We start from the raw sequence: 26,285 nt of genomic DNA, 5'->3' as shown, positions 1-26,285 counted from the left end.
TTACGCTATAGGGAGGAAATAAAGAACATATAAGAGGATAAAACCCTGATATTTTCTTCACCAAAAACGAATACACATTGCTGTAGCAGCAAGAGGAACATAATCATACATCGCCGTACCTAAGGCCAAAAAGGCAGTCTTTTCATTCATATTTGACAAGAGATTTTACAAACATAACTCCGATTTGACCTTGCAAGCCAGAAAACACTACTCAATCCAATCAGCAGCCCCCCAAAAATCAATGACATGATTAAAGAAAACAGGTCCAAATATATGCAAAATGACCAAGTATTAGGTCGTGTAGGAGGGGACAAACACAAACCTAAACCTGTAATCACTCGGCTCCCAATTTCAAAGAACCATCCTTCAAAAGCTTCATGCTTAAGTTGTTAAATCTTCCTCTCGAATAATGCCGAGAGGCCTTTCTCCAGTCAGTTCCAGTTTTCATCATTGCAGCAAACTCATCAAAGCTTATTTTTCCATCCTGCAATTATGAATCTCATATTAGGTATTTCAGATATATTATTGGACATGCGAATAATTAATCAGTCAGAAAGGTATTTCAAATATAATATTGAATATGCGAATGATTAATCAGTCATAAAGGTCATTACCTTATCTGTGTCAACCTCCTGGAAGATGTCATTGGCAACATTAATGCAATCCTCAACTCCATCTTCCATCAAGGCATTCTGGAGCTCTTCTGGTTCAATATAGCCATCTCCATCCTTGTCAAAGTAGGAAAACGCTTTTCTAAGGTGCTCGTCATTGCCCATTCTCTGTAAATGAAGGGAAACAGCAAGAAATTCTCCATAGTCTAGCGTTCCTTTTCCGAAAGTGTCAACCTGCAGCAATAATAATACATTGCTCAACAAACCATTGACTGACTGGAGATTTATACAAATCACCAAAAGAATTCAATTAGAAGGGTAGAGATGGGATGTGATGAAGAGGCAAATTTTTAGCAATATTTCAACTTCTTACAACAGGAAGAGCAGTCATTTATCAATAAATTTCATTGTCCTTGATTGTGATCTATCTTGCTTCTTAACAATTTAATCCAACTAAGGTTATTTTGGACTAGCCATAGTTCCACTTAAGGCTAGAGTGCCCTTTAAAGGGTCGAGCCATAGGTGGTTACAACTCCAGTAGAGATATCTTTACTAGAGAACAGCATTAGAGTTAACCAATCAATATTGAACACAAGAATTGCAGCTTGATCAAACTAGAAACCTACCCTACTAATCAAATATCTCTCAGCCTCAAGGATCCAATTCTCATCTAAACAATCTCCCAAGGGTGATTACCCATTATTTAGGCACACTCCATGTGACCAATCCCAATAGAGAGAAGTAGGGAATGAAGAAAAAGGAGAAAAAATTCCAGTATATATTAACACTAGATATTTAAACCTTGCGAGCATATAGATACAGCTTGAGCAAAAGCCAAAAAAATTACAAAGTTACAGAGTCTAATCACCCCATAAAAGTATAAACCCCTTCCAATAGATTTAATAGTTATACATGTAGAAAAAGATCAATCAAACATCCAAACCTTGTACTTTTATTATAGTAGACAATATACGCAGGAAACAGGTTTCTAAATGTTATGCAGCTCCATTCAAAATTTTCCCTAAATTGTGCATTGCATTTCCACAACTATCTGAAGGCAAAGATGGTGATCATAAAATACTATAGTTATTTACAATTTTACACTATTTACATGGCTACAGAGCCCATGTCAGCACAAACTAGCTTGTCCAAATCATCTTGCCTCCACTGAGAATTATAAAGTATAAAGGACACATGATCATATAAGCAAAAGGAAGGATCATAGATGAAACATGGATCTTACCTATTTAGGGAATCGGGGGGGGGGGGGGGGGGGGGGGGGGGGGGGGTAGGGGAAGAGTTTGAGATGAGTGCTTACAGCTTCAATAAGCAGCTGTACTTCAGACTCTCCAAGCTGAGAGCCATGTTTAAGAAGCCCAACTTTCAGTTCCTCAACAGAAACGATTCCATCCTCATCTGTGTCTATCTTTTTAAACATTTCCTTTATATCTTCAACTTCTTCAGCAGACAAGAACTCGGCTATGACCTAAAATAGTGTCATTCAAAATGTCAATATCACAACTAGATTCTAGAAATAAAGAATCCAATCAGTCGCAGAAGCAGGAAACCAACCCTCAAAGCCTTCCTCTTGAATCTGTTCATCATGGCAAACTGCTTTAGCCTTGATTTTACAACATCTCCAAGGGGTACATTTGGAGCCTTTTTGGCATTTTGTAGCCATGAATGCTCTGCAAAGCAAGGAAATAATATACACAAAATGAGGATGACATGCATCCAACAAAGATATCCAAGAAACTCATCAAAAGGAGCCAACACAATATACATGCATTGCCTTATAACGAATAACTCTCACCCAGAGAAAGCCTTTAAAATGTACTATTTATTATCAGAACTGGTTCCAACTTTAAAAGTCATGAATAGCACTTTTTCCCTCATTATAATAGCAAACCATATGTAAAGCTGTACACAGACAAATGGAATAACATATAGGCTGTGAGCCAACAAATAAGTCAACAAACTGCCTCATCATTAAGTAATTAGAACATTAAGCAAAATTTTAACTCTCAAATATAATTAAACAAGCCCACTCCAACAGAAACTTGAGAGAAAAATCATAAGCAACCTTAGGGATTCATTATGTTAGATAATAGATATGTGCACCATGTAAAACAGTTCTATAATTTGGTAATTTCTTTTTTTTTTGACAAAATATAATTTGGTAATTTCATCTTAGCATTCAGGATTTCAGCTTCAAGTGTCACAACTCACAAGTAAACATCCAGTTTTTGACATTGGCTGGTGCAAGGCTGCTGGTTCTAGTTGAATCTACCAATGGTGCCAAAAATTGTTATTTCCAACCACTCAAGGACAAGCCAAAGTCAAATGGAACAAATTAACTATATTAAGACGTTGAATCAACAACTTATTTGATGGTAGTGGTGCACAAGAACCAACGTGATTGTAAAGAGCTTGCAAGCAAAGACTGCAAATATAGCAAGCTAGCAACATAGATTGACTACCCAAATACTCAAGAGTGTATTAAATGTTAATCACATTATCACTGATGGACATCACTAGTGAATTTATATTTTAAACCATGCTCTGCTCCTATAGAAGAGGATATAGGGCTTCTAAGTGAAGGGGCAAAGGGGGTTGCAATTATGTAATTCCAATCCTTCTTATCAGCAAAGCTAGTCCACTCAAGTAAACAAGAAGACTTTCCTACATTTAACTTTCATTGACAATTGAAGTGTTAGCTACTCCCAGGTTCTAATATAGTCCTCTTCAAGTAATTGGTTCTTAGATTGAATAAGGTCAATAAATAGATTAGTTGTGACAAGACAGTTCATTTAAAAAATAAATATGAATTGATACTTGCAATTGCATATCTTCCTTGTACTTTTTGTTATACTGGCAATGCCTGGTATGAGTTTAGTCTTGCCTCAGGCAGTTTCCAGGTTCTCGTAGATCAACTAGAGGTTTCTACAACATCAGGCTACCAAGAAGGATAGAGCACCTCATTGTTGGCTATGTTACAATGTACACCTTTCCAATAACATCCATTTACTCCAATAAACTGAGTGTCGGTTCCCCTATATTTGGTAGTGCCCCATAATCCAATAAGTGATGCCTAATCAAATGTAGTGGAGATAAGAGAGCACAGAAGAAGATATGTGGAGAATACACCCAAAATTAATGAGGTAGGGGAGAAGAAAAGAATCAGAAAGCATCAGCATATGTCTCTCTTCCACCTGCTGAAGAAGGTTCGAGGTTAGTACTAAATTGAAGCTTTTCGACATACTTTTTGCAAAAGAGTATATCCTGCACCAGGAACATAATTCCTTAATGAAATGTCAATGGAATAGCCTGCACACTAAACAGTACTTTGAAAGGCGCAGGCACAACAATATCCAATCTGCATCAGATGTTCATTACTTTCAGTCCCTTGTATCTGTCAAACAAATGATTTTTTTGCATACAAAATGTGCTGAGCTTATAATACCCCATCTAGTACTTTAAGTACTAGGAGTGGTTAAGTAAATTCTGACATATCATGGGGCATGTATAACAAATTCTATAAGAAGTAACTGAATGGCATTCTATGAGAAGGAGAAAAAGAAGACGAATACAAAAGGTTATTGGAGATTTGGAGCCGACTCAATAGCTGATGTCTGGGACTAAGACATTTGTACATGGCTTTTGCCTTTCAGCTAAAGCGTGTTTATTTTTCCTCTTCCAAATCCATGCTTTTTCTAGATTTTAAATTTAGTCAGAGGGGGTTTCCAGAAGTGTTTGCCACTTTGCCCTGAAAAGATTATAGCAAAGCCATCTGCCTGTTTCTGTCCATGTCGAATGAGCAAGATATGTGGAAGATTGGGGAATTAGGGTGGGAGGACTGCTCCTCAATCCCTTTTATCACGTCAATCTTCCTTTTAATTAAACAACACTAATAGAAGGCTAATTACCATTAAAAAAAAAATTAGCCAGAACATCAACTGCAAATTGAGGATGGCCAAGCCCATTCCCAGGATTATACTATTTGCTATACCCAACCACAAAGCTGAAGAGATAAATTGGCCTCAGATTACTAGTTCTAACAAAGTCACCAAATAGCCTAATGAGAGGTCCAAAATAATAAAGTCAAAAGGCTTGATGCCTTGATCACCCTCCATCATCATAACACAACTGTAATATGCTTTTAACTAACAATGAAGCTTATGCTAGCAGCTGGAGCACTGCAAACAATCCTAGAGAAACAAAATCAAAATGACAACTGACTTTATTAACATAAAGAATATGGATAGTACAAAACTTATTGATTCTTTCACTGCATAGAACTTTTCATAGTCCTAAAGTCCCATCTCCAAACAATTAATTCATTTTTATGTGTACAAGCTGTAAATAACTACTTTTATAGGTAAGCTTAGTTTTGTCCTTCCTCCGTTCTTTTTTACTTGACCCGCTTTGACTTTTACGATATTCACCACCTTTTGTGAATAATATGCAAGGAAAAACATATTCTTGTGGGGTCTTTTTAAATTCGTCTCAATAAGTACTATCATAATATATAACTTTTATAATTTTTACTTAAGAAGAATTAAAGTTATTGTTCATTAAAGTTTTGCATTGGCAAGCGTGATAAAAAAAAAACAGGTCAAGTAAAAAGGAACAGGGAAAGTATAAATTAGGTAATTACAAGGGATAAAGGCCTAAGGATAAATACTTGGTGAGACTTTGACACATCTTCCAGTTAAAAATAAGAGCTTCTTAGTGCATATGCATATAAGAAACTTAAATGTTAAAACAATTTAGATATAATAAATTTTTCTACTTATAGATCCCTTTATAACCTTTAAGTTTTCCAAAGTAAATCCCGGACAAAAGTAGAATCTTTATAAGCACAAAAGGACAGAAATTCCCTAAATTATGGCCAATATCAACAAAGGATATTTTGGATGGAAGGGTTTGGTAGGAAGGGAAAAGAATAAAAGGGGATTTATTTTCCATTGCTTGGATAACAAACCATTGTTGAGAGGATTGTTTGCCTTCAACCTTTTATGAACAAACCTCGCTTCTTTCCTACCATCCCCTCGGCCCTGCCTTGCTGAAGTGTTATATAGACAAGCTGAAAGTTGATAATGTCTTCAATAGCATTTTTATTTCTTTAGAAAGGTGATAATGTCTTCAACATAAAATTGAAGCTCAGTTTCTAATGCTTTCCATAGTGCATGAAGGTGAGTTCTAAGGATTTGAAGACAAGTTAACAGTCTAGTTTCACACGCATGCATTAGTGCAATGTTTTCCGATTTCCAAGTAAGACTTAAAGCAGAAAACAATATTACTGTACAAGAACTAAATGATAATCAAAGAATGGATATTCGTGAGAGAAATTCTAGGCATGGAATTACCAAGTACTTGTTTTGCTGTTAGTCTTTTCTTTGGGTCAGGTTCCAACATTTGTCTAACCAAACTCTTTGCACACTCTGAAATGTTAGGCCATGGATCTCGTTTGAAATCTATAGCACCACGTAGAATGGCCTGTGCCACACCTTGCTCAGACTCTGCAAAATGTTCACAACAGTAAATAAAATATAACAACACAATGGAAACATCGAGGTCATACAGAAATATGCAGCTTCCAACATGAAAGATATATAGGGTACATTAGTACAACAAAATGGCCAGGGGAATGATATAAAAGCTACAACTTTTACTCAAAGCAAAGAAAAGACAACAATGAAGGGAGACAATAACAAAAGATAACTACCTGCCCAAAATGGAGGAACTCCACACAATAATATATACAGAATAACCCCTGCACTCCATATATCAATTTCAGGACCATAATTTCGCTTGAGCACCTCAGGAGCCATGTAATAGGGACTTCCAACAATTTCAGAGAACCGTTCACCTAAAAAGCATAAGAACATATGGAAAAATGGGCAACACGAATAATATTATTATACAACCAAAATCTAGGACTCACGACTAAGCAACATTAAACAGACATTACATGAACGATCATTTGTAATAACAAAGAAGTGATATCAAAAACAGACACAAAAGGCTACAAATGTGTAAAGAACAAAAATTTTAGACATATGATCAATATATGCCTGCATTCTAATGCTTGTGTAACATTAATGCTCTGTGCAGGTACTAGTGCAGCAAGACCTTCAATCAGAATGGTATGGCAGCATTGGTATATAACATCATAAGCAACATATACTGTTCCAAACTTGAACAAAAGAGACTAAACATTACAACTCAATCAGAATGAACATAGAGTAGCTGTCCTACTCAAATAAAATTCATTAAGCTTGTGCAAGAAAAGTCCACTTTATGTTATAATCAGACTCACGAAAATGGTAGCAGGACATTTTAAGCCAGTAGTTCATGCATAGATTTTAAGTCTTTGAAATGTTTTGATGGATTACAATAAACAATTTTCTACAAAACCTTGTTTAAAGGATGAAAATAATATATGATAGCTTCCAACTTCCTCATCTCAATGATATGAGTGAAGATAAGAGTATAATCAAAATGATCAGTGTTGCCCAATTTGCCCATCCCCAATCAAAAGATGGAAACACGATTTAGGAACATTGAAATTATTGTGTGGACTACATTTAAACTCAAGGTCGGAAATCAGTTCAACAGAACTATCTAGTGAATTACATTTGTACCTATCTTATGGTGAAAACAAAGCCACAGCATATTTTCCAGGTGTAACAAGATCCGACGACGACAGGGTTTGGATATAAGACTATGCAGGATCAATAATATAACAGAAAATTAATTCTGCATAATCCATCCATGAACATAGTGAAAATGTACTTAAAGAGACAACAAGATGTTTGTCGGAGGCCAGAGGTAATCAAACCATAATACGACTTTTAATGCTTCACTTGACTTCTGTGTTCAATTTTCACCTCCCTTTCAAAGTTAGACTTTATCATAGGCTATTGATGTAGTACCATTGGAGTTTAGCACACTTTCAACCATCATCTCTATAATTTCATTTTGCAATAGAATCAATCAAGTCTTCAAGTACACAGCACAACAACTCGGTCTCTTGATAACATCAAAGGAAAGATTACAAAGATTGATCCATAGAACATAGGTTCGTTATCATCAGCCGCCCACTATGAAAGATGAAAATTGAGTGACATACATAGCATTTTCGAAACCTGTTATAGTCTTAAACCCCTAACCTCTTTACCTCCACAATCTACATATTACGCTTTAAACCTAATGTACCTTCCTTAAATTCACTATAAAAACCCCAAATTTCACCAAAAAAATGTGCCAAAGTCCCTTTAATTCAGATGTCATATTACACAATTCTTGACAAACATCACACTGACCGCAATCGAAAACTCCGTATAAACACTAACAAAACAGAACATTCCACTCCAGAGCAGTTAATTATAGTAAAACACAAAAATAGAAAACGAAAACTACATTTTCATGACCAATTAAAGAAAAGAAAACCAATATACCTGGCTGAAAGAATATTGAGAGGCCAAAATCAATAGCCTTCAACGGCGAATTTTCTTTCTTATTAGCAAACAAAAAGTTCTCCGGCTTCAAGTCTCTATGAATAACACCATGCTTATGACAAAGCTGCACCACCTCCACAATCGTTCTAGTGACGGCCGCCGCGGCTCGCTCCGTATAATGCCCCCTCGCAACGATCCGATCGAAAAGCTCGCCGCCTTCGCAAAGCTCCATCACCAAATGCACCGCATTATCATCCTCACAAGCCTCCTTCAACGTCACAATACTCGAACTCTTAGGCAAATGCTTCATAATCGCAACTTCTCTCCTAACATCATCAATGTCGACTGCAGTTCGGAGCTTCCGCTTAGAAATCGACTTACAAGCAAGCAATTCACGCGAACCTCGATCGATACACAAGTAAGTAACGCCGAATTCACCTCGCCCTAACTCTCTATCAACTAAATACCTCTCGTCGATCGATTCCTTGGGAACGTCGGGCAAAACAGTGATCGAAGAAGAAGAAGACGACTTCTTGGCGGAAGAATGTTGGTTGTTTTTCTCTCTCCTCTTGTTGTCGGATTGCTTGGATTTTACATCCTCCCTTGCAACAGCAGCCGGAGATCTGCAGCAATTTCCCATGGATTTGGGGCCAGATTTGAAGGAATTAGGAAAATGTAAACCCTAACCCTAACTCACATTATCGGGAAATTGGGGGAATCCATAAACCCTAGATTGTAGCAGAGGAGAGAGAAAGGGGGAGGTAGTAGAGTAGAGTAGAGTAGTAGTCTGAGAGAAGAGAAGAGTGAAAATGGAGGAGAGAGAAAGTGGAGTGAAGTGATAGTGAGAAAGTGAGTGAGGTGGTAACGGTTCAGAGTTTTCAGATGCTTTTGCTTTCCTCTTTTTGAATTTTTATCTTTCTTTCTTTACCTGCTTTCTCTGTACAATTTATTACAAGTAATTTTTTTACCTTTTTTTCTATTACAGTCTTCCATATTTTAATGCTCCGTAATTATCTGTGAAATACTACGGAGTAAAATGTATGGAGTTGGAGTGTTGGACTGCATATTACTATTGTAAGAAAATAGAAAACATTAGAAAACTCTAATCTTCTATAAATATACTAAAGTAATAACCACTGATGTCAACTTTCCTCCAAAACTATACACGTGTCAACATTTAAAAAAAAAAAAAATTCCCGCCCAAAAGTTTATAGCATGTTACAAAAAAAATAAAATAAAAAAATTACGTGATAATTTACATACATTTTACATAATTAAATAAGTTAGGAAAACTTTTGTATACACCCGGTTTTCAGTAATTTACTGAACATCAGGTACACTTTTGTCAGATTTAGTGTCACTTTTGTCAAATTTAGTGTCACTTTTGTCAAATTTATCAATGAAGCATAAATAACTTTTATATATGTCAGGGTAACTTTTGTGCGTTTTATTGTAACTTTTGCACATTTTATTGTCACTTTATACCGGATGTTCAGTAATTTACTTAACATCCGTTTTATTTAAAAGTTTGTCAATAAGTTATTACTTACTGTACTTATCACAATTAACTAATACTCCTATTTCCATGTTATATTATCATTGTCATTCAGGCTTACTAAGAATATTACTCTTTTCGATTTATATAGTTCTTCCTACTTTTAAATTTTTTTTGTGAGACAAATTGCCCAAGTAAAAAAGAACAATATAAAACGGCTAAAGTAATAATTATTTGGGACAGTCAATTTGAATTCAATAAAACAAACAAAATTAGCAAATTTTATTTATTTAAACCAGTGCATCGCACGAGAGATAAGCTAGTTAAAAAAAACAAAGAAATTCTAATGCGAAATGAGAAAGAACTAGAAAATAAAAGTCAGCCGGAGTTGAACAGTATGTTGTAACAACTCATGTAGTGTGCTAGTAATGTAGCAGATTAAAGAAAAGGCCCTTAGAACTTGTTCTCTTCAGCTTAATTTCATTTCAATTTAGTTCAGTTTCTAATTTCATTCTCTCATAAATAATTCAATTCAGGTCAGTTTAGTATAATTCAGTTCAATTTAGCTCAGTAAATTAGAACATGCCCTTAGCCTTAGTTGATGATGAGTTTATTTCGTACACCGTATAAACTATAAATGAATAAAATACTTGTAAAAGTTAAAAAAAAAAAAAAAAAACAACTAAAAAACCCCTTATAAGCAAAGGGTAGATATATTAGAATTACATGGAGTGATAAATAATAAGTATAAATTGTACTCCGTGATTAATTAGTAATTAGCTAATATGGCAAAAATATTTTATTAGACAATAACATTCCCTCTTCTTATATAAATATAAGAAGTATTTTTCATTTTCTAAATTTTTGGGGTTTATTTTGTTTGTTGGGGTGTGATGTTTACACCTTAAATGTGGGGAAATGGGGACAAAGAAATATTGATATTTTTGTGTTTTCATGGAAATCTTGTACTGTACTAGTGAAAAAAAAAATGGACGACATTGTATTTAGACAAAAATAAACTCGTATAATACAAGTTAAAATAATTAATTGAGCATAGATAATAGGGAAAAAATCACCTAGAGACAAGAGCTGAGAGTGGAGACCATGTTGCAATCATGTCCTTAATCACAACAACTTTATCCATATTTTACTACTCTTACCCCAAAATTTAATTTTATTTTTCATTTTAGTTTTCTTACAATTCACATGTAAGTTAGGTGCTTTTGTCTAAAATAATTTGGAATTTTGTTTTTTCCTTAATTTTTTGTAAATGCACTTTAATCAGGATGTTTATGACTTTTTAATGCTAGAATAAGACCATAAGAGTATGCTTTTAGTAAAAAATAATTAGAGGTTAGAGCTATGTAAAATGACATAATGATAATGGTAGCTGACTAATTGGAGGCCTAATCTGACCCATATTTGACCCTAATAACAGAGTATCTTAAACACTTCATCTTATCTCCTATGCTAAATTGTCAATAATGTAGGACAAAGTTCCTTTAAAAATGTTCACCACAATCAAATCTACAAACATATTAAGATATTGCCAACGAGATATTATTTGATAATTGATTATAACTTGAGACTAAAGTACATTCATGTTGAATAAAACTATTTTGTGATTAGGTTGGATGAGGGTGGGTTAGGTTTTAAATCTATTGATAGACATTTCAATGTTAGCTGATTAACTATGCCTTATTCATATAGGTATCACACACTTTTTTTTGTAATCTTAAAATTAGAAATTCTTTAAAAAATCATTTTTATATTAGGATGACAATACTAAATAGGTATATGTTATGTTTATCTTGTTCACCCGGCCTGCTTTAAATAAATGAATGAAAATTCAAATAAAATGATCGAATGAAAGGGAAGCGGGTGACAAATTAAATCTAGGTGATGCTCCCTTCCATCCATTAACCATTCACCCAACTGGTTAACACACATCACTTAAAAAACATGTTTGTGAGCTTGATTAATATTCGTATACTACGGGCCTGTTTTCATTGACTGAACTCAGCTGAACTGAACTGAGCTGAACTGAACTGAACTGAACTGAAATGAAATGAATATTTTATAAGAGAAGGAAATTAGGAGCTGAACTGAACTGAACTGAATTTCAACGTAAGAGAACATGCCCTACTTGTGATGAGTTGTGACTATTATTTTATATTTATTTTTTTTTTGAAAATATATTTTGCGATTTTAAGTATGTGGATTATACGTTGCTAATGTCTTTCGAATACATAACGTTGTCAAGACTTAAAATACTATCTAATGAGTATAGGAGTTCTTATCAATTAGTATGTGTCTTCGTCTTGCAAAATTATTGTAGATTTTAGTGTGACTTCATTAGTTATCTCCATATTGGGTCAAATTAAACTTAGGTTTACCATCACGCTTCAATATGTAATATATCCAATGATCGGCCTGCAATGCACCAACACAATATAGTTGTTGTTAATAATGATTGGTCCTTTGAGGTCTCTACACACATAGTGCAACTCAATAATGTAATTAACATTATTTTACCCCGGCCATTATTCTTAATCCTTGTGTTTTAGAGCTTGGATTTTCCTTGCTTTACCACTAGACATGCACACATTAGGAGTATTATTAGCTGTTTTATAGGAGCAAAATTATGAAGATTCTTGACATTGTATAATTTGATAATGCTTGTAAGAAGTAAAGTAAATAAAGTATAAAACTAAGAAGAAAAGACAAAGAAGAAGGCAACATAATAAGAGTGACGAATGAATAACTCTATAAACTCTAATACTTGTATAGTAGTGTTAAACAAACAATGAACCATGACAAAGTAAAGAAGATGAATAAGTTAAGTCATGTGTTGTCTCTACATTAGCGACCAATATAAAAGAAAAACTAGCTAAATTTCAATCTTTCAATTCTTGTTCATTTTTACAACCCAAAAAGTGGAATTCATGTATATGATGGTTATTGGCTTTGTGTTTTTTGTTGCAATTAGAAGAACAAATTGATGAAATCTAAAAGGCAATACTAACACTAGTATAGTATGGACTACTATTCTACTAAAGGAGGAATCATATAAACGTTGTTTGATTGTTATCATATTACCTAGACATGTAGGTCCTTTTTACATAGTAACACACAGGACAAGATTGTTGTGCATTATTACTATCTTCTACGGTCCTAGGAGTATTCAAGCTTCGTGTTTGTACAATAGATGTGCATCACTATTCAATATATATATATCTTCAATTTAAGCTATTCAATTTTTTATTTTTATTTTTTTTATTTTTTAAATTTTTTTTATTAAAGGCGTTGTTCGATAAGAGCATCCTTATTCATGAATATAAAAAAATTGCTCTTATTACTATTCACATACATTAAAAAAAAATATTTTCTCTCCCATATACATAAATCAAACAAATACGTAGTAATTTCCAGCATACTCCTCTTAACCATGAACCAAAAAAAATATGCATGGTGACACGTGACGCGCTCTGAATGCTGCCAGTGTCACCAATTCTCAATTTTTTTTTTAAATATGTGATTTCACGTGCCTTTTGTGTAAAAAACACCTAAAACAAATGGTTTGTCAGACAAATAATTCTCACGGATGGTCTGCTTTTCCAAACGGTTCATTGTTGTTCATGGCATTAGAATTTTTTTTTTAAAAAAAAATATTATTTTATGTAAATAGTAACTCAAACATTTTACTTCATTTTATAGTTAAGGGTGCTCTTAGTATGTTTACAAGAGTGACAAAATTAGATGTATATATAGAACGCATTTAGCATTTAATAGGTTTTGTTTGGCAAACATATGCTGGATATTGAATTGGTTTGTTGATTCGCTTTGATCCACTTGTTTGAGAATTGAGACTTTTAAGAAGCTGCGTTTAGTATTGGCTCTTTGAGTACATCATTTTAAAGATATTGGATTATTAGCTATTGAATGTTAATGTGCCAATAACCAACTTCTGGACAAGATTCGGGCTAAAATGCTAAGTAAATTTCTATACAATTAGATGGGTTGTTGATAATGTGAAAGAGTCAAGGAAATATATCATTTAGGGTCTGTTCTGATTTATTGAACTAAACTGATTGGAGTTGAATTGAACTGAAATGAAGTGAACTGAACTAAATATTTTATGAGAGAAGGAAATTATGGCCTTAATTGAACTAAACTGAACTGATTGGAGCTGAACTGAATTAAAATAAGCTAAAAAGAACAGGCCCTTAGACAGTCAGTTAACAAATTAAGGCCATAATATTATGTCTTCGCACAAACCCATATATATTTTGAATTAGAGGGTATGCATAAAGCAAAGGCTAATAGTGAAACGCAGAATTCCCATAAGAATTTACAAATTGTTTTAGCTATTTACATAACTTAAAGTCCGATTAATTATACATGATAGTCAAAAATTGCGTTAGTGTTATAAAACGACATTCTCATACACTCTCTCCAATGATGAAACTCAAGTAAGTATTTTTAAGAGAGAGAGAGAGTATTTTTTGCAATGTATACTAATAAGTTGATATCTAAACTTAGAAACTCCAAAAGAAAGTTGCTAAGTTTAGATACTCAACTTTAAGTCTCATTTGACAAAAAGTGTGAGCCCCTTGTCAATATTCTAATATATTTTATAATTTATTTAAGTTTACCTTTTTTTTTATTATTTTTTAATCTTAACATATTTGATATCAAAAAAGAAATGGATTTGGTGGGCCATAAATTGAAAGTGATATTTGTATATTTTAGAGACTCTCACCGTTAGAAAATTAGACTTCACTTAAGTTACTAAATTGAGAAGTGGGTATGGTATCACCATTGGAGGTAAAAAAAACAACTCATTTTAATACTCAAAGTTGAGTCTCACCATTGGAGATGGTCTAACACACCACAATCAGGGCTTGTTAGTTCAGCTCTAATTAGTTCAGGTCAATTCAGCTCTAATAAGTTCAGCTCTAATATGTTCAGTTCGATTCAATTCAGCTCATTTCAATCAATAAGAACAGACCCTTATTCTTGAATACATATGTAATTTCTACTTATTTTTCATCCATGGAGATGTTTTAGTCAAAACAAATTATCACATGCAATATTTAATTAAGTAGATCACATCATTAAGAGTGATGATAAGCTACTAATTTATTTATATCTAATTTGTAAATGGAACTAAATAAATAAAATGACAAAAAGTTAAGGGCATGTTCTCTTCCGTTGAAATTCAGTTTAGTTCAGTTCAGTTCAGTGTAGTTCAGTTCAGTTCAGCTCTGCTCAGTTCAGTTCAGCTCTTAATTTATGTCTAATGATATTGCTAATGATATAAAGCCAAATTTCATTCTTGTAAGCTCTTATTACAACGACAACGACAACAACAACAACAACAACAACAATAATAATAATCAATAAGTAATAAATAATAATAATAATAATAATAATAATAATAATAATAATAATAATAATAATAATAATAATACTAATAATAATAATCAATAAATAATAATAATAATAATAATAATCAATAAATAATAATAATAATAATCATCATCAATAATTAATAATAATTAATAATAATAATAATAATAATAATAATAATAATAATAATAATAATAATAATAATAATAATAATAATAATAATATTGATACAATTCACTGTTCAAATGGTTATATTTTTTTTTTAAAATTTGTTAAATGGGTTAGATACATGTAAGTGTTTTGTGTTCTTTTGTCATAATACTATTTTATTTTTAAATTAAATAGTATATGTGTTTAAAATATTTAGAGGTTTCAAGTTTTTAATATATTTTCCATAAATTTTAAATTATATAGTATATTTTTCGTAAAATATTTTAATATGTACATATAGTAATAAATAATCAATAAATAATCAAAGATCACTAATCCGTAGTTAAAAATCACTAATTAATAAGTTCAGTTCAGTTCAATTCAGTCCATCTCAGTTCAGTTCAGTTCAGTTCAGCTGAGTTCAGTGAATCAGAACAGGCCCTTACTACAACTTACTGAACCAAAAAAAAAAAAAAAGGAAAATAGATGAATCTAGTTTGTATGCAAAACTAGAAAATGCAGTCCCCACTTGAAAAAATCCACTTGATTAGTCTGCCAAAAAAAAGAGGAATTTTTATTTGTAGGGAAGCTTTGTGTTTGATGCGGTTGCTCATTTCTCATATATCTTTGACCATTGTAATCATTTGCTGACTTCTATTCATTGCATTGTTGGCAACATGCATGCTACTTTCTTCTTTTTTATCTTTGTAATTTGCAAATTGAGTCTTCCTTTACAAGTTTTTCTTCTCCTAATCATTTTTTAAAGTAGTCATTTATCATTTACAAGTATATGCATTAGAGGAGTAGAATTTACGTAAGTGGGAAAGATTTCTAAAGTACAGCAAATTAGATTGCAAATTGGATTCAAAGGTGAATGTTGACAGTACATGGGCTTTAGCCTATATAATTGATGGACTCATTTTGGGTCAAATAGTCAGGTTGGGCTATAAAGTGGGCCAGAAAAATATATGCCAATTTGATAAAAACAAATGGGACTTTTCGTGATGGAATTTGACTTGGAACGCATGGTTTAGGGTGCTTAGTGCACCTAAGTCATTCTTAGGGTGTTTCGGCCAATTTCACCAAGAGAAAAATTAAAAATAGGGTATTTCCAAAGAGAATTTCCTAAAAATTTAGGATTTTTTTGTTAGAAACTACCTAATAAAACATAAATTTTATGATAAAATACCTATTAAAAAAGTTGTAAGAAACTACCTAATAAAAGTTAAAATTTTATAAGATACTACCTTTAGTTGAATTTCCAATGTTGACCAAATTGTACGACGTTAACCCACCTCAAAGCACCCTCGAACCACCGCGGGTTGGTTTTCAAGGTGATAAGGGTAGTTTGAAGGATTTTCGGCGTATTTGAAGGATATTCCAAGTTGGTAAGGGTAGTTTCATGCTTTGGGATGGTGGTATATTTTGGGGTTAGAGGTGGTGGTTTTGGGGTTGGAGGGTGGTTTCGGCGTGGTGGAGGCAATTTCAAGCTGGTTGTGTTGGTTTTGGGATTGAAAGTGGTGATTTAGTGGGTGTTTTGAAGTGGGTCAACGGTGGAAATATGATAGAGGTAGTTGTAATATTTTACCTATTATTAGGTAGTTTTTAAAAATATTTTATAATTAGGTAGTGTCTTACAACTTTTTTAATTAGGTATTTCTCACAAAAATTGGGTTTATAAGGTGGTTGCTTAGAAACAATCCTAAGATTTATTACACAATTAGGGCCTGTTCTCTTACGTTGAAATTCAGTTCAGTTCAGCTCCTAATTTCCTTCTCTTATAAAATATTCATTTCAGTTCATTTCAGTTCAGTTCAGCTCAATTCAGTTCAGTTCAGTTCAGTTCAGCTCACTTCAGTTCAGTTCAATTCAGTTCAGTCAATGAGAACATACCCTTACTCCCTTCGTTTTTAAATATTTGCTCCATTTCTCCATGAGCGGAGTGTTATGAGAAATTGGAGAAAGTAGTAAAATATGGAGGTAGTGAGGTAGGTGGAAGAATAAAAAATTGTAAAAATTAGAAGTAGTGAAGAGAATTAGAGGAGAGAGACTATGAAATTAATAAATATGATTTATGTTGGGTCCACTAGGTGAGAGGAGTGAATTTAATATTGTAAAAGCTTTCCAAATAAGGAAGTGGGGCAAGTATTTAAAAACGGTTGAAAGAAGAAAATGGAACAAGTATTTAAACACGGAGGGAGTATATTTCTAGAACTTGATATTTTTTTACCATCCCTTCGCTAAACCTAAGTAACGCTACAAAGGCTTTAAACATTGGACAGTTACACAACATCCAACACATTTATCTCATGTATGCAAATGGTTATAATAAAATATCACACAAACAGGCATAGGCCATAAACAAGCAGAACAATCTCAAGGAAGCAGCTCCCCAACAGATGATCGTGGAAGCAGCTCTCCACCAGAATTCAACAGATACAGCTTCCAGGAGGAAATTTAGAGATCGATGAAGCTCTCAACAAGTTTTTCGAGCACAACAACCCTAAAGACAAGCTCCTCGACAACAACAAAGATCTTGATTCAGAGTCAACAAAGATTCAACAAGCCAGCCGCATCAACGGGGCAACAGAGAATCTAGATAGATTAGGTTTTTCTAATTTTGATGGTAACTCTTGTAAATCAACGAGGTCATCGACAACTTAAGTGGGGGAGGATGTTAGAATCCGACTCATTTTGATGTATTAGTTTACCTTTGGATGCTTTCTTAGAGTTTTTGTTATGTTTTTTAGGTCTGAGGTTCCATTATTGTGTTAGTGTTAGTGCAGTGTTTACCAGGGATTCTCCTTGTAATCAAATTAGAGCTCTTAAGAGGGTGAATGATTAATGAAATCTTAATCCTTCTACCAAATGTTGCCTTGTTTTTATGATTGTTTGTTGTTAGACCTTGATAGATATTGTGTCTTATTTGCATAATAGCTTTCCTCCAAACCAACTTGATGCACTAAGAACTTGTGGTTCAGACCCGCTTGTGCCCACCTTGAAGTATCGGCCGTCATAATTAAGCCTCGACCACCCACACTCCGTCGTCCAAATAGACGTGCATTAGCGGATCTACATAGTAACAAGGGGTAGCATGTGCTACCCCTACAAACATGCTACCCCTACAAATTTGGATAATTTTTTTTAACTACCTAATTATACTACATGTTAACCATTGCTGCAGTGGTAGAAGGAGAATATCTCAAATTTGGTTTTGAGACAAGCTCATCAGGGGTTCGATCCCCATTGTGTTTATTTTTTCACTTTTTTCTTGTCTAAGTATTTTTACCCATCTTTCTAAGTACTTTAATAGTTTAATCTATCCTTGCTCCTATAATTTATTTCTTTAACTACGTACAGGAATAAGAAAGTAATTTTGTTGTAAAATAAGGGGGAAAGATGAGAGATTGAGAGAGAATTAATCTGTTCATCTTATTCCATATGATAAGGTGTATATATACATACAATATATTAGGGTTTGATTGGATAAGAATATAAACCCTAGATCTAGATTGTTCCGGAATGATACAAATGAGGATAATGGATATCCACAAATATTTCATAACACTCCCCCTTGGATGTCCATTATCGAAGATTGTGCCTCATTAAAACCTTACTACGAAAAACCCTCTGGGATAAAAACATAGTGAAGGAAAAAGAATACATCATTCTTCGTAATACGCTCGAGATGCTGCCTCATTAAAAACCTTACCAGGAAAACCCAATTTGGGACAAAACCATGGTCAAGGGAAAAAGAGTGCAGCGCGTATTTTCTCCCCCTGATGAATACATAACTTGAGATCTTCTAGTGCCGCAACGATGAATCCAATATCTTTGGATATCTTCTCATATGTAGTAAGTAAAATATCATTAGTTGATCTTCAATTCTCTAAAATTGAAGTTGCATCTTCAATTCTTCAAGTCTTCACGTGAACATGTGAAGTGGCTTCATTTCACCATACATGTGTTTATCTCTAATATTATTTTTCGAATCTCGATCTGTTTTGTAGTTGATTTAAAAAAAAAATAAACTGATACAATTATGACTTCTTCTGGAAGTCGTTAATGATAGAAATTGATGATCATTACTTGATAGATCAAACTTCATTAATAATAATATGATGATAAAACTTGATATCATTAATGTATTCTTCCATTTCATATGAATTATAATATAACACATGTAATTATATACATTTATCATGGTTCTTCTAGACCATAATAAAATAGTTTCACGCACAAGCATTCCGTTGATATTCTTTAGAATATTCATAATTGACATGATAGTTCTCTTGCAAATAGTAATTCTAACTAACTTTCATATATGCTCAATCTTCAGGTTGAGATGTCAGTAGTCACATTGACTTATTAAGAGTTTGATAATAATTGAATAGCAATATTCAAGATATAAACTTTGTAGGGATGAATATTTAAATGCGTCGTACATAAGTTCTTCCGGAACTCTTCTTATATGATTCATAATATGTTATTCAATCGACCTCATCAATAATTTCATCACAAGTGTAAGCCCATTGGAACATAAGTAGTTCCTTTTAATTTTCCATCACAGTTGTAAATATGTCTTACTATACTTTGAATGAACATTGACATACACCACAATTATTATATAGAAATTAAAGCATACAATATGAGATATAAAAATATGATAACATAATAAACAAATTATACAATGAGTTATGCATTCACAACTTCGAACATATGCAATTAATAATCCAATAACCTATGACTCACACATGCATATGAACATACATAAGACTCGAAATAATGCAAGACACTGTACAGTGTGGATTTTAAAAATCCATATTTCTTTGGACTTCTGGTCCATGATAAACTTTATTATTATCATTATGTCGACATTAAAATGGACATATATTCCAAATCCCTTATTCACTAGTCCATTATATCATGCATATGCATTATTTATCGGTTCCGTCATATACCGGTATCATCATATAATTCCTCAAGGTACAATTTCAATTAGCATGCTATTTTGACAATGATATCTGAATACATTTTTCATTGGTACCATCATAACTTTTCTAACATCATAGGCCATCTATTATAATAATTTAGATATCTATACCACTTTAGGGTATTTCATACACTATGGTATTTATATACTATTACACTATTAGTGTCAACTACACTATCTTGCCAAATATCATATCTATTAAACATATCTTTATTTTGGAACCGATCATATACAACCTACACTTCAGGTGTAGTGATTCAAGTACAATTGGCAAGATTTTATCTCAATGTATACAAATAATTAATATGACCAAAATGTATCTTCAACGCTATGCAACATGAGTCATAACTGAATACAAATCAAATCATAAATGTGCAACATATCTTGATAATATATATACAAAAGTTGGCATATATATAACTTTTCAAACTACCATTATAGGGATCATAAATATTATTTATTTATTTTCGATTTTCCCAACTTTTGCTATTTCTTCTCCCCTAAGTTGGTAAAATATCTCTTTTATAGGGGCGTCTAATTCTGTACCAACTTAGTATATAAACTTGCATTAAAATTCATTTCATTGGGAGGATCACAATCAAAATTTATCTCTTCTGGAGAACAATTTCGATGAAGAATCATTTATTCATTAACTTTATATTTCATGTGTTTTTATTATTAAATTTTCAATAATATTTTCTCTTCTGGAGATCAATGTCAATGGGGAGACATATGTTGTGCACTTGTACGTTTTTCTTTCTTCTCCTATTTCATATGTGCTGACATATAATAGCCCCAATCAAAAGAATTGTTATACAAGCATAAATCACTTGCTCGTAATTCTAGTAGGTGATGATCTTCTGGATCTTTAAAGACTTAAATAGTGTATTTGGTGAGCTTCTGATCACTTGATGGTTGAAAATAATATATAAGTTATTTTGGTGAACTTCTGATCAGCCATTACTCCTTGATTAGCCATTACTCCTTTATATAAAAAAAATCAAAACATATTAAATGCTCTAATTTTCATCAATACAAATTATTATAACTCACAATCCAAATATAACTCAATCTCAATGTTACGTCTTGTCATTCAATTCATTTTATATATTTAACATTGAGAAAGCGTCAGCACATTATCAAATGAAACTTCAGGTTTCCATTACGGGTAATAATTATTAAACCCGGATGACCTAATTTAATTATCACATCTTATCACTTCTCTAAATTTGAAGTCTGGTCAGTTTTCAACACTAGTGATCACTTTATTAAAGTTACTATATGCATGACCATGAATGTGATGTGATATTAGAACACCAACATGTGTTTCTTTATACAATTGGCAAGACAATCAATTAATATTTTATCCAATAATTACTCATACTCTACTGGAGTTTAAACTATAAACTTGATACATGTTAATCTTGTTGGATATTTCATACTCTTCTGGAGTCTTTTATATAATCATGAAACATATGAACTTTACTAAAAGTGATTTCTTCTAGAAATGTAATGATATTTACCACTTCCTCAAATTTGTCATTGTCAATAGTGACTCCTTTCCTTTTCAAAGATACTTAATTATCTTTAGAACCTATTGATTTATCACGCTTCAGGCATGTTATAGGTTCATCAACAATTGATGTTGTACTCTTAGGACATCAATTTTAAATTAGAGCATTTACAACTAGCATATGATAAATGTCATTTGTTTATATCCATCTTCAGGATTGTATCATTTCAAAATATTTAATTAACATGTGGCCACTTCTAATTGATATTTAAATTATTGTATGTATCAAACTGACCATATATATATTTTATTATTTATATGCAAGGGTTACATACAATCTCCCCCTAATCCTTGCATATGGGGGTATGGAATGAATCAATCCAACAACCTTTAAAATCCTTGCAACTTTTAAGCCATAAATTCTTTTGGCAATGTGATGTATCAAGTAACATGTTCCTTTTAGCAAAAACATGCTTATATAAAATTATACTTATAGAACACTTATCATGTTCCTCATGCCCAATTACATTCATCTTAAAAAAAAAAAACAAAACCTCTTATATTTATGGGCATAACAAAACGTTGATCATATGTAGAGTTTCTCACGTCATTTTATAAACTCATAAACATTATTTCTTCGTCCAATAGTTGATATGTACAAGTAAATATGTTTGCAATTCTAATCGAACTTTTCAATAAATAGTAATCATGAAAACATCATACAAACTTGCTTCTTTTCAATCACATGAACTCTCATTCAAAAGGAACTTCAGGTCCATATGCATAAGTATTTCATGTTCGATTTATTTATCTTTCTCATAATCCAACTTCATATATATAGTATAGGTATATAATCAAATTTAATTATACATCCATGCGTCAATATTTCAACATTGCATGTGAAGCAAAAGGAATTGTATTAACATAATATCTTCTTAGTTATTTCTTCTTTGGATACTGCATATGAAATTACATACAAGTATATATATAAGAGCAACTCCAATGGTAAGCTAATTGTGAAATTAGCTTGCCATGCCACCTAGGATTGCAAAGCTAATCTACCTTGTAGCTAATTAATCCCACAATGGTTAAGCTAATTTTCAATAATTTTTTTTTATTTATTTAATTTTTTTTAATTCCCACAATTTGCTAAGCTAATTAGCTTAGCTAAGCAAATAGCTTTGCCCAGCTAATTTGGTAATGCAATTCCAATGGTTAAGCTAATTATTTATTAGTTTCATAAATTGCAAGCTAGTCCTAATTTTACACTGTTGGAGTTGCTCTAATATATATATATATATATATATATATATATATATATATATATATATATATATATATATATATATATATATATATATATATATATATTTATAAAGTTTGGGGAATTTTAAATCCATATAAATGAAAAATTCATTATTTCTAATTATAACTCTTTTCTGCTATTTGGTACTTCACTATACAAATCTTCAACCAAGAACTATGGACCCAAAGTAAAATCTGTAACAAAAATAATATATACATACTCCTGGACAAATACAATGTTTAATTCTAATGAAATAGAAGATTGACATATATGATTTAGTAGACTTTACAGAGAGAACAACCTAGCTAAAGATAATTACAAATATAACAACTTAAAGTGATAAGTATGCTAGATTGCTAGGAAATAAGAATGCTATATGTAAATAATTATGACGATAATTGTTTACGTTTGTTTTACTTCAATAAATCAAAATTACCAAATATCACACTTTCTTAAATGAAGGTGATTCCTACGGACAAAAGTAAAAGGGCACACAGAACGTAACATCTTCATAAAATAAGGACTTTAAAGTTCAGTATATAGTGAAGTATTATACACTCAATCGATGTCTCTGATATTTGGTCACTTGATAATAAGTTCTTCTTCTTAATTGCAAATTAATTATATCCACCAGGTAATTAAGATTGTGGAATATTAGCACAATGATATCTCTGTTCAAACTGACTGAAATAATAATGTGTAGATTAGAGTAGATTATGGGCTTATCAGAGATGCTATAAGGTAGCAATGATAATCCTAAATCATTAGCATACAATCAAGCATAATAATCATGGAATCATAGAGGATAAAGTAATACTCCGTAATTCTTAGTATTGGGCAGTTAGCATTTTGCAACACCTTCAATAATACAGGGTTATCAAATTGCATTCCTCAAGCATATAAGGAGATTATACAATAATAAATAAATAATTAATTTTAATAAATTTAAGCATCTATTAAACTCCATACAACAAATATAACCAGTGTCGCATACCAATATATATATATATATATATATATATATATATATATATATATATATATATATATATATATATATATATATATATATATATATATATATATATATATATATAACGTATATATTTATAAAATCGGAATATTGTTCAATCATAAAACAAAAATGGTGATGAGATCATGATAAATTTCATAATAATTAATCCAATAAATACAAAAGACTAACCTCGATGATGATTGATTTCCCTCATATTTTCGGAGACTGATTTCCCTCATATTTTCGTCCAGTTAATCGTATAGTATTATCAATTATGATTGATTTTCCTTAGCGATGGTGCTGATAACGTGTTGAGAATTAATCTGTTCATCTTATTCCATATGATAAGGTGTATATATACATACAATATATTAGGGTTTGATTGGATAAGAATATAAACCCTAGATCTAGATTGTTCCGGAATGATACAAATGAGGATAATGGATATCCACAAATATTTCATAACAAATTTAAAATTTTCCATTATTCTTAATAATAAAGATTTTTTTTTCAATTTTACAAGTTATTTACGCAGTATATATGGAGTATTGTATTAGCCGTAATGATAATTTAGATATGAATTGGAGTACAAAATTACTAGTACTTAATTACTAATTAACATAAAAGTTTATTATTATTATTATTTTAAATTATTATTATTATTATTATTATTATTATTATTATTATTATTATTATTATATTTTAAAAACAGACAATGTCATACAACCTATAAAAAATTAGTGGGAAGCCAAGATACAATCTAGGGGCCCACTCCTTTAAGTATAGCAATTATTTTTTTATACGTCTAATATATCTTAGTAATTGTTTTTTTGAATAAGTTCTCAGTCAAATGTATGTATGTTCAAAATCAAATCGTTAATTAATTTGGAGCACGAAAATGTACTAATGTGTTGCATCGCATCAAAAAAATCATTCGGCCGTTTTTGGAGAATTTTTCAATATATATGAATCCCTAAAATAAAATTCGATTTTAATTTGAGTTTTAAATGTTCTTAAACAACTACACACGACTGCGCTACCCCTAATCGGAAATCCTGGATCCGCCACTGTAGACGTGAGTGCTCCTGTGATTAATTGCCATTTGTGTTGCTTTGTGCTCACAAGCCCGTCTTCCACTCAAGGCTAGCGTTCTTGCCGCCAAAAGGCTAGATCACGCCACATGTTTCGGGGGTCCCGGACAGTGACAAAGGGGCTTCTAATGTAGGGAATTTACCTATACATTTTGTAAACTCGAAAATGTGGTGCTTACATATTACTAAAATTATTTATTTATTTCTTTCCTACCAATCTAGTGATCTACTATCCCTACGTTACTGGTTTGTCTTTCAAGGTTCAACTGTTTGGTAGAACCGTAGGAATTCTAGGAAGTAGGAAGCTAAGTAAATGAATACGTGATGAAAGAAAAGGACGTGAGTACTCCGTATATTTTAAATTGGTTTACAAGTGTTATGAGGTTAGAACTAGAATGAAATTAGGGTAAGTATGGGGTTGAAACTTAATACATATTTTGTGTTTGATTTTTATTTTTATTCCCTTGGGTTTCCCTCCTCCCTTTGGGTTTCTAAATCCTTTTTTTTTTCCAACAAGAAGAAAAGAGATTTTTTTTTTTTTTTTTTCAACAAGAAGAAAAGAGATTTCATTAATAAAGTATAGCTAAACGGCACTAACATATAATTCCTACGGAGTATGAAAAAAAAAAAAAAAAAAAAAACCCTCTAAAAACAAGAATTTCAACACAAGTACACACCTTTAAACTAAATATATTATAGATTTGATTAACAATCGCCTTAATAAAAAACTTCATCACAAGAAATACAATATGTGAATTTGTACTGATTCGGCTGGAAAACACTAATGCCATACGGATTTAGAATTATATACAAATAAATCCCATATGTTGTTGGTTTGAGGTATGGATTTAGAATTTAAATTTTTCTTAAACAAACGTTAGATGTGAATTTCACTCATTTCAATCCCATACGGCTAACCTCATACTTAAAAAATATTGTATAAAATAATGGTTAGAACATATTGAAACTTAATTAGTACTCTGTAGATAAAAAAATCCATTGTTTTTATTTTTTATTGTTTCGAAAAGAACGGACCTTAAAAGTTAAAGCACATTATTTTTTTTTTTTTCTAGAACGGCTATCAAATCTCTTAATGAAAAAGAATTGAGCACCCATTCCCAATCATTTGAAAAGTAAGCAAGCTAGATAGTTCACAAAGACAAATAAGCCTTATATGAAGGCAGAGGATTTCGGGCCTTTTAAGGTAAACAAATCATAGAATGCCAACTGAGCGGC

At 31.9% G+C, this 26,285-nt stretch overlaps 1 protein-coding gene across 1 annotated transcript; it reads right to left on the bottom strand.

Moving 5' to 3' along the window:
• Positions 1 to 23: 23 nt before the first annotated feature.
• Positions 24 to 8,962, bottom strand: LOC145596694 (calcium-dependent protein kinase 13-like). Its single transcript, XM_081652911.1, has 7 exons — positions 8,075 to 8,962; positions 6,340 to 6,483; positions 5,981 to 6,133; positions 2,184 to 2,299; positions 1,930 to 2,097; positions 615 to 845; positions 24 to 484 (listed from the first exon to the last, which is right to left on the bottom strand). Exons 1-7 carry the CDS (start codon positions 8,712 to 8,714, stop codon positions 335 to 337), a joined length of 1,602 nt encoding a protein of 533 aa, XP_081509037.1. The 5' UTR covers positions 8,715 to 8,962; the 3' UTR covers positions 24 to 334.
• Between the last annotated feature and the right edge of the window lie 17,323 nt (positions 8,963 to 26,285).

The sequence above is a fragment of the Chenopodium album genome, chromosome 2, assembly GCF_948465745.1.
Source record: "Chenopodium album chromosome 2, dcCheAlbu1.1, whole genome shotgun sequence".
Classification (NCBI taxonomy): domain Eukaryota; kingdom Viridiplantae; phylum Streptophyta; class Magnoliopsida; order Caryophyllales; family Amaranthaceae; genus Chenopodium; species Chenopodium album.
Note: the sequence above shows the minus strand (reverse complement) of the source record. Positions and strands in the feature narration are given on the sequence as shown.